This window comes from Eubalaena glacialis, chromosome 14 (genome assembly GCF_028564815.1).
Source record: "Eubalaena glacialis isolate mEubGla1 chromosome 14, mEubGla1.1.hap2.+ XY, whole genome shotgun sequence".
In the NCBI taxonomy this organism is placed as follows: domain Eukaryota; kingdom Metazoa; phylum Chordata; class Mammalia; order Artiodactyla; family Balaenidae; genus Eubalaena; species Eubalaena glacialis.
Window position 1 is genome coordinate 40712486 of NC_083729.1, and position 16694 is coordinate 40729179.

A 16694-nucleotide genomic window follows, 5' to 3' on the forward strand; every position below is an offset into this window, starting at 1 on the left:
GGAGGGTGGTTGGCATTCTGTCAACCAATGCAAGTCTGTCCTGGAATAGAATACACAATTCTCATGAGTTTTAACAGGAAAACGTAATACCACACAAAAACTTAAGAGAATTTATAATTAAATCAGGTTGCTCTAGCACATATTCATAGACTTCTGAGGAAATTTGCTTTTTCATAACTCTTGATATTATTTCTAGGGTAAAGTTTGAAAAATACAACAATAAATCGATTAAACATTCAACTGTTTATTCTACAAGTACTTGTTGAATTCCTCCATTGTGCCAAGCATTGAACTGGGTGCTTTGGGATATGCAGAGATGAAAGAGACCCAGGCCCTGCTCTCAGAAAACATACAGTTTAATTGAAGAAGGTTGACTAGAATTATGCAGAGTACATTGGGAGAAAAGGAAGTGGGTGGCAAATTAAGCTTAGAGGTGGGTCAGGAAAGGCCTCTTAGAGAAGAAACTGTGATGCTTGAGCTCTGGGCCTCAGAAGTTGGGAGGATATTTTTGGGTAGAGGTTTGGTGGAGGACAGTTGCTGGGTCGGTAAGTATGGCTGAAACCTAAGAGCATAGAAGAGGACCAGGTAGCCTCGGTCCAGTAGCTGTAGATGTGATCGTTTAGTGTGAGCAAGGCAAATGAAGAAGTTTAAGCAGGCATTAGCCAAATCAAGGAGAGCTTATTTAGCATAATGAGTTTGAACTTCTTCCTATAACTATAACATTAGTTCGCATTGAGTTCCTGACTGTGGTGTTTCGCACGCATTACAGCAACTCTTTGAGGTATTGTTACCTCTCTTACAAATAAGGAAATTGAACTTTGGAGAGATTAAGTAACTTTCTCAAAGTCACACAACTTGTAAATGGTATAGAAGGAACTCTGATTTCAGAGCCTGCACTCCTACCAGATATGAGGCGTTGGAGGAACTGCTGAAGGTCTTTAAAGAATGAGATGACATTGTCAGTTTTGTGTTTTGTAAAGATCGCTGAAGTTTCATTGTTGGCTCCAGTATTAGAATCCAACATAAGATTCATCTGTCACTTCACAGAATCATCTTTTTTAAAGTCTAATCTTTTTTGCTCATCTTGCCAATAGCTATTTTACAGTATTGTATAGCGGGCAGCAGGAGGCACAGGAATCTCATACTGAGATAGCAAAACAAAACCTGTTTTTGTCAATATTTGGTGTGGGTTTGGAGTAAATTCATCTGTTTAAAAATATTTATCGAGCGCAGTTGTGTGCTAGGCACTGTTCTAGGCACCAAGGATATATCAGTGAACAAAGAAGACAAAAACGGAGCTATATTCTAGTTAGTAAATTTTAGTATTTATACTTAAGCACTAGCATACTACGAGGAAATATGAAACTTAGACAGTTAATGATGAAGTTAGGGGCTAAGTGCATATCTAAGTTCAAATTTAAGGTTACAAATTAGCATAATTTTTTTTTTCCTTTTTTTTTTTTTTTTTTTTTGCGAGGGCTTTCTCCAGTTGTGGCAAGTGGGGGCCACTCTTCATCACGGTGCGCGGGCCTCTCACTATCGCGGCCTCTCTTGTTGCGGAGCACAGGCTCCAGACGCGCAGGCTCAGCAATTGTGGCTCACGGGCCCAGCTGCTCCGCGGCATGTGGGATCCTCCCAGACCAGGGCTCGAACCCGTGTACCCTGCATTGGCAGGCAGATTCTCAACCACTGCGCCACCAGGGAAGCCCGAATTAGCATAATTTTTATCTTAATTGAAATGAAAGTAAACTGGTGGTCCAAGCAGCTAAAGTCTTAGTAATTTTTTGAAATCGCTCTCCTACTTCTTTAAAGAATCACGAGAAACAGCTTCTCTGTTTGGATGCTCTGTAAATGTGTATATTGGTTTTGATAAAGGCAGTAAATCCTATTATAGTTATTACTTAGCTTATAACCATTTAAATTCTGCCTCTGGTTCTCATATCATTCCTTAAGCAAATGGACTGAGAATCAGATGATAGAAACTTATTTGTCTTATTATAACCCTCACTTTCACATAGTTAAGACTCATGTCTTTTAAATTTTTTTCTCAATTATTGTTAATAATTTCTTAGCATCAAGGCTAAGAAAATATAAACCAGGAGGCATAAATTAACACTTTTTACAGAGATTTATTTGAACCAGTTATTAAATCAGTAGCATATTTTGAACTCCAGTCGGAACTATGAAGGATAAAAAGGGAAATAATATGGCTTTTAACTAAGTTGTTGTTGTTATTGTTTAACTCACTGTTTTGATGGCTCTCATGGCTCTAATGACAAATGACTGTAAACTGGAAGTGAATTATAGGATTAAACTAAATAGTGTCAGAGAAAATATATACAAAAGACTTTATAAAAGAACCAAATTTTCATTCTTCATGAACTGAATATGTTAAATAATATAGCTAATAGTATGTTTATTAAAACCACAGCACCATCTTTAAAACAGCATGAAGTACTTACTAATGAAAAAAGCATTATGAAGTGTGTTCAGTTGTGACAATAAACAAGTCTTAAGTTTAATTTTAATACCAAAACTGATTTGGTACTATAAATAAAAATTGTTTGTAAAATCTACACAGACAGTTTTTGTTCCAAGAAGTTCAAGATTATATTGATAATCAGGTGTTCTTGATGACCGAGACAAATCATTGATAATCAGGTGTTCTTGATTACCGAGTGTCTGCGATCATTTCTCTGGTGCTTATTTTAACACTGAAGTTAAACTTTTTTTAGTTAATTGGCAAGGCATTGTGGAAAGCATACTTAGCAAATGTTCTAAACCAAACAAATCAGATGTAGATAAAATCCTTTTGCAAAGAAGTTTTTGCAAAGAAGTAATTTCATGTGGGAAAATTCAAATTAATTTGCCTGTAACAAATTCCTACAAGAAATAAGGGTATTTAAGGAACACTTTTCCTATCATTCTACTGTTATAGAAACAGAACCTACTTTTGTTATTATTTTAAGAAAGGAAATGGTATTCATGCAGCTTTCTTAGTTTGTCAGGATAAGTCTCTTAGTCAATTTTCTTTAGTTTTAGGTATTGTATTTCAGAAATTAAGAATGTTTTATAGGTGCTTCATTTATAAGATTAATAAATTTCCTGAAATTGTTTCCTCATTATAATGCATTTCAGTATTAGATTCTCTCCCTCACTACCACTCCCTTTTTTTCTTTAATAAAGTTGGAAACAAGGTAGATATTTAATTATTTCATGGAGCAGGAGTCTCTCTGTTAGTATAATGCCATGCAAGTTGTGCCCTGCACAAGGACACCTGGCTGAGGCGGTGAATGGGCTTTGAAATCAGCCCACACTCCAGTCCCCAAGCTGTGTGCCTTGGTATAGGGAAACATTCACCTGGAGGCGAGTTGTTTTTTTTTTTTTCCAGTTCACACAGAGATACAATATGGGCTATAGCTGTACCTTTTTTTCTTCAAAGACATGTTAGAATACTGAACTCTATCATATTGTAGTCAGGTCTCATTCTGAAAGATAGGAATTGGAGAGGTCTTTGTTTTGCTAGGCTCTGTGGCTGTGGCATGTGGGAATCACTGATTCAAATTCTTTTTAACTTGCTGTTTTTTTCTGCCTGAAATGCTTTTCCTTTGGATGTCTTCATGGTTTCATTCTCTCACCTCCCTGAGGTTTTTGCTCAACTGTTACCTCTCCTTGAGGCCTTCCCTAACCTCTACTTAAAATTGCAACCACCTTTCCCCACGTTCTCTGTCTCCCTTCCGCCTTAATTCTTCTCCCTAGTGTTTTTCACTCTGATATACTGTATTTCTTTGTGTTCTGAGAGGTTAGGGATTTTCCTGTTTTGTTTTCTGCTATATTCTCACAGCCTGGAATGATGTCAGCCTCATAACAGGACACTCTATTGAATGAATAACAGAATAGAGAATTTCCAGTATACTCCGTAATTTTCTACAAAATTTCCTACTCTAATTATAGATGCTTAGTAAGTATTAAGGGATGATGATAGAGTACAAATTGAAGGCCTGGGTTCTGGAGGTAGACTGCATAGGTTTAAATCCCACCTCTATTGTTCTTAGAGACCCATCTTTGCCCATTTTCTAAGTTAATACTTAGAACATGCCAAGAACTCTGTAATTTGGTGATAATCAGCTTAATCTAAGGAAAGGAGGGAGGGCAAAGATGTAATACATTCTTTACACATTTATCAAGGAACCACTATTTGTTCCAGGCATTATGGAACATAAAGAGGATAAGACATGATTCCTATCTTAAGGAAGCTGACAGTCTAATTGGAAAGACATTCATCTAGAGACTCTGATTCATGAGATCACATTTTATTCAAGGGAAAAGAGTATAGTATTATGTGCTCCTTCATAGCAACAATCTTCTGATTTACTTAAGCCTCTTTATTAAGGTCAAAAACATTTCCTGCCTTCACAGAGTTTATGGTCAAGATGAGGAGAAAGCAAGTCACTATCCTCATGGATTTATTATCAAAAATAACTTTATAATTAGATATTACAAGTAAAATGCAAAACTTTGGGGTAATAAAAATTTTCCAGCTTTGCGATAGAAATGGGGGGTTTCATATCAGTCTTGTTTTAATCTTATTCTTTATAATCTAAAATTAATAAACATTTTCTAACTTTTCCTTCACATTTTAGATTATACCATTTTACTTTTATTCAATCACGATTATTCAGACTAACAGAGATGGCCAAGATGGAGAGGGGTGAACTTTTAGTACAGAAGTAGGTATGAGAGCATAATGACCTCTGGAATAGAACCTGCTGATTTTACCAGCCTTTTAAAACCCATTTTTCTTATGGAATATCCATAATTATGTTTGAGCTCTTGAGTATTATATAAATCTGTAGTATTTGTAGGCTTGTATATAATTATGACTAAAGACAGTATTAATATTTTTGTGTTTTCTTGGCTAATTTAATCTGTTTAAGGGCAATCCTTATTGAAATGCAGGTCAGGTTCTTATTTTCATTGTGAATAATTAAAGAAGAGAACTTTCATTATCTCTAGTACCTCTTAATTCTCCTTTATAATAGACTCTCTTTTATAAAGAACATGAATATTATCACTCTTTTCCTTTTTCAGAATCTGATATTGACGCTGCCACTGCAATGATGCTTTTAAATACTTCTATAGAACAAGGAATTTTGGAATGTAAGCAATCATGCTTTTCTTTTTAAAATACATTTTTTGTGAGTGCCTTTCAAATGTCATTTTTTTTTTTTTTTTAATATTTATTTATTTGGCTGCTCCAGGTCTTAGTTGCGGCACACGGGATCTTCACTGTGGCATGCAGGCTCTTTTAGTTGCAGCATGTGGGCTCTTTAGTTGTGGCATGCGGCGTCTTTTAGTTGCGGCATGTGGGATCTAGTTCCCTGACCAGAGATAGAACCCGGGCCCCCTGCATTGGGAGCATGGAGTCTTAACCACTGGACCACCAGGGAAGTCCCTCAAATGTCATTTAGAATGCAAAATATTTCAGTGTTACAGGCAAAATTACTTCTTTCTAACTAGATTGTGTTTTCATCTGAATAACTTAGTTTCTGTTTTATTGTATTTCTTTTAATTTATGTGAGAAATTGAGAGATCGAGGTTAATGCTGTGGTAGATCTTGTTACATTGACCAAGAAATGAAGAAATAAATAGCATACTTAGAAATTAAGCTTGAAGATTTAAAAGTAAAAATGAAAGCTATGAATAAGAAAACATAGAAAAGTATGTTTATAACCTTGAAATGGAAAAAGCCTTTTTTGAGATGAGACGCAAAATGCAAAATCCATAAAAGCTGTGTAAATTTAATTAAACATCAAAATTTTAGAGTTCTGACAACAGCAGATATCTTTAAGCATAACACTGGGACAACATACTTCTTCACTTTATATAACAGACAAAGGAATAATATTGAGTATACATGTGTATATAAAAAAGATTTTATAAGTAAGAAATAAGGAAACAGTTCAACAGAAGAGTCAGCAAAATATATGAATAGGTGGGCCTCAGAGGAGGAAATATATAGATGGACAACACACGTTTGAAAAGATGCAGCTTCTCTAGAAATCAGGGAGATGCAAAATGAAACAATATTGAGATACTATCTTTTTGTCCATGAGATTATGAAAAATTAAAATGATTGATAATATTAGGGGTTAAGTATAGGAAGTGGGTATTGTCATACACTGTAGAATATAAATTGGTACAACCATTTTGGAAGGCAGTTTGAAAATACCAATTAAAACTTAAAATGTGTGTATTCTTTTACTTATTAATTGTATTTCTTGTTATCTCTCCTAGAAAAATATTGCATATGTGTAAGAAAAGGCATGTGGATGGATTTTCGTTGCAGTATTATTTGTAATAGTGGAAAACTGGCAACAACCTAAATATCAATAAGTAAATGGTTAGCTAACCAGTGGCACATTGATATTGAGGCATTCTGTGCAAGCAGCTCAAAGTAATTATATTATCCATGGAAAGGTCAAGACATACCATTAAGTGGTTTAAAAATGTTTCACATTAATACCTACAGGATGATATGGTCTGCATAAAATTTAAAAATCCACAAAACATTACCGATCTAAAGCACTTATTCAGGAGTGATATAGTAGTTTTAAATGGCCTGTTTCTGCAATCAAATGCATTTGATTTATTGATGGAAGCTTTATTTTCCACAGGTGAGAAGCCTCTTCCTCTTAAAACAGCAGTGCAAAAAAAAAGGAGTTATAGCAATGCATTTAATCATTCCAGTGCTATGCGATTACACGAGAGTGATTCTTTAGCCACCAGCATTGATCCAAAAGAAGACCACAATTACAGTGCAAGTAGCATGACAGCACAGCGTTGTGCATCCAGGTCTAGTGTGTCTTCCCTGTCTTCTGTGGATGAGGTATATGAATTTATCCCAAAGAGTAGCCATGTAGGAAGTGATGGCAGTGAAGGATTTCACAGTGAAGAAGATACAGACGTTGATTATGAAGATGATCCTCTTGGAGACAGTGGCTATGCATCACAGGCTTGTGCAGATACCTCTGAAAGAGGGCAGCCAGACAAAAAGATGCGAAAACAGTCATGTCAAGAAATTGATGAGGAGCTCAAAGAGGCAGCTGGATCTCTGCTCCACCTTGCTGGAATTCGTACATGTCTAGGTTCCCTAATAAGTACTGCAAAGACACAAAATCAAAAGCAGCGGAAAAAATAGAAATACTTATTAGTGTGAAATTATTTTTAAATGTGGCAATACTCTTCTACTTAATTCTTTACAAGGGATATCAAAGCCATAATGGACTTCTTTTGTTTTAGGGTGAGGGAGGGGTGCTAATTACCTGTTTATTTCTAAACATTTTTGTTTTTTAAATTTTTATTAAATAATTGCTGTTAGGATCATGCCCAATCATAAATATGATGTGAAGTCCTAAAAGCATAATTTCTGTGATAAGTGTGATAAGATTTGGAAATATTATGTAAAAAAAATCCCCAGCCTCTGTCTTAAAGTTGTAGGGAAAATCTTTTATTCTATTGTGTCCAAATGTAAGAATTGGCAACTCTGTAACATATTTTTTTCATTTTCTCTTCCAATCTGTAATTAATTATAGTTGCTGATCCAGCTAAAAATTTTGCTGCTTTCTTTCTCACATACTCCTCTCTTGACACATGCAATCCAGTAGGATGAGATTTCAATTTTTTATTTTGTCTTAATTTTTGTTTTTAATTATTTTTTGTTGACACATGAACAAAGTTGAATATAAATTGAAAAAGATCCTAGATGTCTAGAAAGTTCCTTTTGGATACATAGGCAGTATAGCAAAAATTCTAGGATTTAGAAAAGGCAATTTTGTGATGTAATTTCATTTAAGAACACTCTAATTCCTATTACAATATTATCTTTCAAATTTTTTAACTTCCCAGATATTGCATAGCATTTATTGGAGCCATTTGTTCTTTCCCAAAGTGCTTTGCAACCATTGTTTAAATTTTAGCCACTAACTGTCTTTGTTGAGGAGAAACTATCCAATGAGAGGATATAGCCATAGAGTGTATTAGGAAGTTAACACCCATTTTGGCACACTTCTGCAATAAGAGGATCTTTCATTTGCTTGTTAAATGTGCTGCATTCTGAGAATCTTGTAGTACGAATGGAGTGTAATCTAATATAAACATTTTGAATACGTATTACTTATGTTATCGTAAATAAAGGTAGATCATTTAGGAAAAAACTTCTGCCCAAACTTTGTATGAATTAAATTTGTATGTGCACCCAGTTAAGTTAAAGGATTTAACAAAACTATAGAGACAAAATGCCTTCGTGGATTTCAAAATTCGTATAAAATTAAATCTTATATGATACATCCTTTTGAGGAGGCAGTGTAATACCTATTATGTGCCATTAAATCCATGCTAAAAGATTTTGTTACTGTTCGAAATGTGTATTGACCAAGGCCTTTTTCAGTATTTGAACAAATCTGCTTGTATGATACATTTTTTCATATCATTTATATAATGTGACTATATCATTCAAAAGGAACAAGGGATACTAATAAAACTAAACTTATTCACTATATATTTTTTTACAACGGCAGAAGCAACTTTCCAAAAGTTCAGTCTTATCTCATGCTACATCCTGTTTCATAGACAATGACCTTGTTTTCATTTTCTGATAATTTCATACAGACATATACATACATACACACATAAGCTCATGATTTTGGTTTGTTACTGTCAGCTACTTCTATGACAATAAAGCATTTTCTTGGATTTTTTTTAAACAAACAAATATTTTTAACTTGTAGAGTTTATTTGGGCAAAACTGAAATGAGAAGCATAATGAAAACGTCTTTTTCAGTTGGCAAGACTTTAAGCCAGGGATAACAACATTAATATTATCTGTCCTGTTCCCATGTTAATTGTAATTGAACCTGGATAGCCACATTAATAGAATTGGTGCTGTTGAAAAATAGTAATCTTTCAATTTGTTGATAATGAATAAGTGTGCAGGATGAGGTATTGGATTTTTTTGTTCTTCATATATGTCACATCTGCTACAGAAAATGGCTAACCCAAGTTAACATCTTTTACTGTAGACAGTGACCATAACACCAAAAATTGTTTTTACCACGGTATAAGTAGTACACAGATTATAAAAATCATTTTAATAACAAAACGTTTTTAAGCTATTTACTGTGGCCCTCTGGATAGACCTTATTAACAGTGTTTTAATGATCTGGTTCCAATTTATCTTGTTCAACTGAAATTCTGTACCACAAATGTTCTGTCTGTCCATTAGATAATTAGCATTTGTGAAGTAAAGGAAAATAAGATAAGGAGGGGGAAAGTCCTTCCCAGTTCAAATAGAGATCTTCAAAGTTATTTTTGTCTTAATATAAATAACAATAACTCTTTAAACTTGATTTTCTCTCCCTCTTCATTGTACTCTTCCCACAAATTTAAAAGTTAAAAGTTCTGTTCATCACTAGCAAGGTCAATAAACTTTCACACTAAAACCTAACAGGAAGAAGTTATAGGATATTTTATATTGAATTCTTATATAGAATTCAGTGCATCACTTTCCATGTGCTGATTTACCAAGGCAGTTATTTTTAAGGTGAAGAACCTTTTTAATTATGGTCCCCCATTAGTACTTCCATAGACATCCCATTCCTCAGGTTTGTTGAGATAAAAACATGGCTAATAACCACCCAGTTAAGGAAGGTCATTTCAAGTCCTATGGACTGGAAATTGTATTTCTAAGAATATATTACTAGCAAATTTTACTATAATAAAAACAACTTGGCAATCCTGGAGAGATTTTATATTTTAAAACTGTAACTTAAACTAACATATGATTTACCTTGCATCAATATAAATTGTTACAACCAATTCCAGTTTATAATAGATCCCTAGTAGAAGTTTTAACAGTTAATCTTCATCTTTCACATCCCAAATAGAATCAGTGTTTCATGAATATGTATTTTTGAAATTTATTTGTGCAATATATTACTAAGTTAGTTCATGTTTTATTTTACCTTTCAAATTCAGAGAAAGAAAGTATTACATGGAGAAGCTAATTATTGGTGGATCACCTCCTTTTTTCCACCTTTGAGCCTTTCATGTCCTCCTTGTAACCAATGTGACTTCTCTTAACTCAGATTCCTTTGTATATAGTAAAGTTTAGAATATATATATTTTTTCTTTTGCTACTTTCTGAGGCATTATGTAAAGGGTCATACTAGGTCATCAGTTAAATATATGTTAGCACGAATTCAAAACTAGAGAAAGTTTTAAGGGGGGAATGTGTGTGTCTTGGTAGACCAGGAGGCCTTTCCCAGCAATTTAAGCAACAGATGTGAATACTTCACAAAGCTGTGAAGACTATTGTCTTAAATACTACAGTAACTTAACAACCTTTTGTGAAGACCATAGCATTTAATTAAGAAACTTTGAGGCTTTCTAGTTTACATATATTTTATAGTTTTTTGTTAGTTTGAAATGTTATATAAGCTTTGATTTAAACAAAGTTTGCTTTAGTATGTTAATGATGTAGTCAAAATATTTATTGAAAGACAAAGTAGAGTATTTTAATGTTATACCTGCCATTTTTTTTAAAGCACATGTTTTGCATCTAACTGCCAGTGCCATTGTCAAAACTTGTTTTTAAAATTGTTGTACATTTCTTATTAAACTAAGTGCTTAATTTTAAAGTATTATGTTGCCATTATATAGTGTATAAAAATGTATAATTGCCAATTCATTGTAACTATTATTTATTTTTAAGTGAAGGTGTAAGAATGCTTTCTGATTCAAGAAATTTGAGTTATTAAACTGTCCTTATCCTCTTTTCTAATGTAGCATAAAAATTACCCTGAGTTTGAGTTATAATTGCCAGTAAGTAGATGACCAGTCCAAGTGAACCACTTCTCAGTTGCCAGTCTTTGCTCATATTAAAAACAACTTAACAAATGTTTAGTTTTTGTATCTAATCTCTGATTATTAAATTGTTTATAAAGTTTATTTTTACCAAAGAGATACAATTCATTATGATAAAGTATTACAGAATAAACCTTGTTTTATAACATACTTGTACTTTCTCTGTCCTTTGGGGGTTGGTAGTATAGATGTAGGTGGTTCATACTCCTACACACACACACACTCACACACTCCTTCTATTCCAGTGTTACAAAGTTGGAGTCATGCAGATGAAGAATAAAAGTTTTAATTTCAGAATTTTTTAAAGGCTATTTTTTGAAAGTATTCTTTTTCCTGGTTTTTATATGTCATCTTAATCATTGAAAGCTAAAATAGTGTGAATTACATTATTCTTTTCCTGAAGTTGAACTTTTCCTGTTCGTATATATAATGAGATATTTTGAAATATAACTAAGAAAAATTGATTAGAATATGTAATTATCAAAGCTATTTCTGAGAATTCCCTGGCGGTCCAGTGGTTAGGACTGTGCACTCTCACTGCTGAGGGCCTGGGTTCAATGCCTGGTCAGGGAACTAAGATCCCACAAGCCACACGGCACGGCCAAAAAAAAAGACTATTTCTAAATACAGTTGACCCTTGAACAACGTGGAGGTTAATTCACATATAACTTATAGTCAGCCCTCTGTATCTTCAGTTCCTCCGCAAAGGCAGATTCAACCAACCGTGGACTGTGTAGTATTGTAGTACTTACTATTGAAAAATATCCAAGTATGAGTAGACCCTCGAAGTTCAAACCCACTTTACTCAAGGGTCAACTGTACAGTAGTTTTACTTTAAAAATACCCATAATAACCACCTGTTAAAAATTGGGCATCCATTGTAAAATGGAATAATCTACAACCAATAATTTGATTTTAATTCCCCCTGTCACTTCTTTGAAGTTCTGTGCTGGTCATTTAAATGGTAGTATCTACCTAGAGTTGTGTATTCAAAATGAGTTGGTGAGACAGCCATATTGATTTTAAACTCCCTTTGAAATCCAGATTCATTTAAAAATAGCCATTTGGGATTCATGTATTTGTCCCTTTAAAGAGAGAATCTTTTTCTCACTATTAGATTCACCACTTTCTCACTCATACAAGTTCTGAGCTAGTATAATTTTTATACACCATTTTTAGAAAAATATTAAAATATCAGTTAAAACATATTTAGTCTTTTCCTCAAGAATTTCAGGACATGGATCTTTTTTTGGGGGGGGGAATGAAACTAGCAAAAAGTACAAAAATTTAGATATAAAAGTGTTGAGAATCTTTAAGAATGAAATTAATTACTAATCTTAGAAATAGCCATATTGGGGCTTCCCTGGTGGCGCAGTGGTTGAGAACCTACCTGCCAATGCAGGGGACACGGGTTCGAGCCCTGGTCTGGGAAGATCCCACATGCCGCGGAGCAGCTGGGCCCGTGAGCCACAATTACTGAGCCTGCGCGTCTGGAGCCTGTGCTCCGCAACAAGAGAGGCCGCGATAGTGAGAGGCCCGCGCACCGCGATGAAGAGTGGCCCCCGCTTGCCGCAACTAGAGAAAGCCCTTGCACAGAAACGAAGACCCAACACAGCCAAAAATAAATAAATTAATTAATTAATTAAAAAGAAAAATATTCCTTTAAAAAAAAAAAAGAAATAGCCATATTAATATGCTCCATGAAATTTTAAGTAGAGGAATGTTTAGACGCTGTTATCCTCTAAATTAAAATAGCCATGTGCTACACAGAGAATATAACATATTTAAGGATAGTTTGTGTTCAAAAAGATTGTTGGAAAAACTAGAAACACTCTTCAGTGAACTTCAGGGCAAGTTATGTACCTCATAATATAGTGGATAAACAACAATCCCTCCTTAACTGAAAGTGATTCTTACACAGAAATTTTGTTTAGGTGGATTTTCTTCCATTATAGATTTTCCTTAACCGTGAGGTTTTGGTTCAAGTAAATACTTAACAAATCCACCTTGTTGGGAAATTTTAATAATAGAGGAAACTAGGAGTTGTGCAGAAAAGAAAGATTGTAAAAATTATTAATTTAGGGGAGATTTAAGAACCTGAAACAAAATTGCTATCTGCTGGTTGAGAATTTGAAATAGAGACTGCAGCCAGATTAAAGTACTCTGCAGTCGGGAATTCCCTGGCGGTCCAGTGGTTAGGACTTGGTGTTTTAAGCGAGGCTAAATAAATAAAGTGCTCTGCCATGGAACTAAATTCATATGATAATCCTGTATACTGAGACGAATTGACAAAAAGTTGCACACCCTTTGTGAACTAACATCTTTTCACTGAAGTATTTCAGTGCTTAATCCCAAGCACTGGGTTTTAAGTGTTGGACACACAACACACACTAAGAAGAAAAATAGACAATCCCTCTCTTAAAAATGTAAACACAATTGTGAATTGTGGTGATTGCCATGAAAGAAGAAAATAAAGAGCTCTCAAAGTATATAACATTTAATCTGGGGTTTCAGGGGAGGTTACCCTGAGGAATGTAATTTAAGCTGAAATCTGAAAGAAGCAGGTAATTTGGGAATGAAAGCATGGCAAATTCTTCTGGGCAAGGATAACAGCATTCACTAAGAGCCCTGTGATTGGAGAAAACGTGAGATTTTCAGTGAACTAACAGGCTAGTCTTACAAAGCAAAAGAACTGGGGCCAAACTTTGCAAAGCCATGTGAGTCAAATTAAAGATTTGGGCTTTTATTTTAAGTACCTAGGGAAGCCGATGAAGGTGTATGCGGTTTAAGAAATCACCCTAACACTTTGTTTTTGGGTTTTTCCCCCCAATTTTATTCCATGACTTGGTTTTCTCCCCCCTTTTTTTTTGTATTGGAATATAGTTGATTTACAGTGTTTCAGGTGTATAGCAAAGAGATTCAATTATATGTATATAACTGAATATATATATATACACTTTTCAGATTCTTTTCCATTATCGGTTATTACAATATTTTGAATACAGTTCCCTGTGCTATACAGTAGGTCCTCGTTGTTTCACCCTGACAGTTTGACTTGCAGCCATAATGAAGTAACAGGGTCAGATTTAAGCTCCTCTGTAAACAACCAGAAAACTGGGCAAAATATATGAAATATTTTTGATGTGATCAATAAGAGTGATATAATTCTAGCCAGATTAATTAATGGGGAAAAAAAAAGAGGACACAAATTAGCAAAATCAGAAATGAAATGAGACATAAGGACAGATCCTACAGGTATTAAAAGGATAATAAAAGAGTACTATTAAGACCGTTAAGCCAATACATTCAACTTAGATGAAATGAACAAATTTTTCTGAAGTGTAATTGACTTACAATATTATATTAGTTTCAAGTGTACAGCATAGCATGGTGATTCAATATTTTTATACATTACAAAATGATTAGTACCTCTTAATCTCCCTCACCTATTTCACTCATTTCTCCCATCCCACCTCCCCTCTGGCAACAACCAGTTTGTTCTATATACGTGTCTATGAATCTGTTTCTGTTTTGTTACATTTGTTTTGATTTTTAGATTCCACATATAAGTGAAATCATACTGTATTTGTCTTATTTCATTTAGCATAATGCACTTTAGGTCCACCCATATTGTTATAGGCTGCAAGATTTCATTTTTTATGGCATATATATATAGATAGATAGGTAGATATATATGTGTGTGTGTGTGTGTGTGTATGTATGTATATATTCCACATCTTTATTCATCTATCAGTAGACACTTAGGTTGCTTCCATATCTTGGCTATTTTAAATAATGCTGCAATGAAAATAGAGATTAATATATGTTTTTGAATTCGTGTTTTTGTTTTCTTCAGATAAATACCCAGAAGTGGAAATGCTGGATCATGGTAGTTCTAGTTTTAATATTTTGAGGAATCTCCATACTGTTTTTCATATTGGCTGTACCAATTTACATGCCCACAAATAGCACAAGGGTTCCCTTTCATCTACATCCTTCCCAACACCTGTCATTTATTGTCTTTTTGATAGTAGCTTTTCTGACAGGTGTAAGGTGATATCTCTCTGTGGTTTTGATTTGCATTTCCATTATGATATTGATGTTGAGCACCTTTTCATGTGTCTGTTGCCATCTGTATGTCTTCTTTGGGAAAATGTCTATTCAGGTCCTCTACCCATTTTTCAATCAGGTTGTTTGTTTTTTTGATGTTGACTTGTATGAGTCCTCTACATTTTGGATAGTAACCCCTTATCAGTTATATCACTTGCAAATATTTTCTTCTATTCAGAAGGCTGTTTTCTCATTTGTTAATAGTTTCTTCACTGTGCAAAAGCTTTTTAGTTTGATGTAGTCCCTTTTGTTTATTTTTGTGCTTATTTCCCTTGCCTGAGGGGAAAAATATTGCTAAGACAAATGTCAAAGAGCATACTACTAAGCTTTCTTCTAAGAATTTTATGGCTTCAGGTCTTACATTTAAGTCTTTAATCCATTTTGAGTTTATCTTTGTATATCGTGTGAGAAAGTAGTCCAGTTTGATTCTTTTGCATGTAGCTGCCCAGTTTTCCCAACACCATTTATTGAAGAGGCTGTCTTTTCCCCATTGTGTGTTCTTGATTCTTTGTCATAGATTAATTGATATTATAAGCATGGGTTTATTTCTGGGCTCTCTGTTCTCTTCCACTGATGTATATGTCTGTTTTTGTGCCAGTACTATACTGTTTTGTTTACTGTAACTTTGTCGTATACCTCGAAATCAAATAGCATAATACTTCCAGCTTTGTTTTTCTTTCTCAAGATTATTTTGGTAATACAGGGTCTTTTGTGTTTCAGTTCAAAGTACTTGTTTTAGTTCTGAGAAAAATGCATTGGTATTTTGATAGGATTGCATAGAATCTGAAAGATTGCCTGGGGAATTCAGTCATTTTAGCAATATTAATTCTTCTAGTCCATGAGCATGGAATATTTGTTTGTGTTATGTTCAATTTCTTTCATCAATGTCTCATAGTTCTCCCAGTACAGGTCTTTTACCTCCTTAGTTAGATTTATTCCTAGGTACTTTATTCTTTTTGATGTAGTTGTAAGTGTTTGCTGTAGGTTTGTCATATATGACTTAATAAAAGTCATATGTTCAGTTATGTTCCTTCTATACCCACTTCACTGAGTTTTTATCATAAATGATATTGAATTTTGTCAAAAGTTTTTCTGCATCTATTGAGATGATCATATAATTTTTATTCTTCAGTTTGTTAATATGGTGTATCACATTGATTGATTTGAGATATTGAACCATCCTTTCATTCCTGGGATAAATCCCACTTGATCATGGTGTAGGATCCTTTTAATGTATTGTTGAGTTCAGTTTGTTAATACTTTGTTGAGGATTTTTGAATTTATGTTCTTGTGTTGGCCTGTAATATTCTTTTTTTATAGTACCTTTGTCTGGTTTTGGTATCAGAGTGTGTTGGCCTCAAAGAATGAGTTTGGAAGCATTCCTTTCTCTGCAATTTTCTGGAATAGTTTGACAAGGATAGGTGTTAACTCCTTTAAATATTTGGTAGAATTCACCTGTGAAGCCATCTGAAATGTCCTGGACGTTTGCTTGTTGGGAGTGTTTAAATTACTGGCTCACTTTCATTCGTGATAATCAGTCTGTTCATATTTTCTATTTCTTCCAGATTCAGTCTTGGGAGGTTATACATTTCTAGAAATCTGTTCATTTCTTCTAGGTTGTCCATTTTATTGGTGTATAATTGTTCATAGTAATCTCTTAT

General features: G+C 34.0%; 1 protein-coding gene across 3 annotated transcripts in view; it reads left to right on the top strand.

The window, feature by feature from the left end:
- FOXN2 (forkhead box N2) overlaps positions 1 to 7495 on the top strand; it is a 53407-nt gene extending 45912 nt beyond the window's left edge. For 2 of the 3 annotated variants that reach the window (XM_061211104.1, XM_061211105.1), the window contains exons 5-6: positions 5092 to 5160; positions 6678 to 7495. In XM_061211104.1, the coding sequence (XP_061067087.1) occupies positions 5092 to 5160; positions 6678 to 7201 (593 nt within the window). In that variant the 3' untranslated portion in view covers positions 7202 to 7495. The remainder of the gene's footprint in view (positions 1 to 5091; positions 5161 to 6677) is intronic. The other variant, XM_061211106.1, reaches the window with a different exon arrangement.
- Positions 7496 to 16694: the final 9199 nt, after the last annotated feature.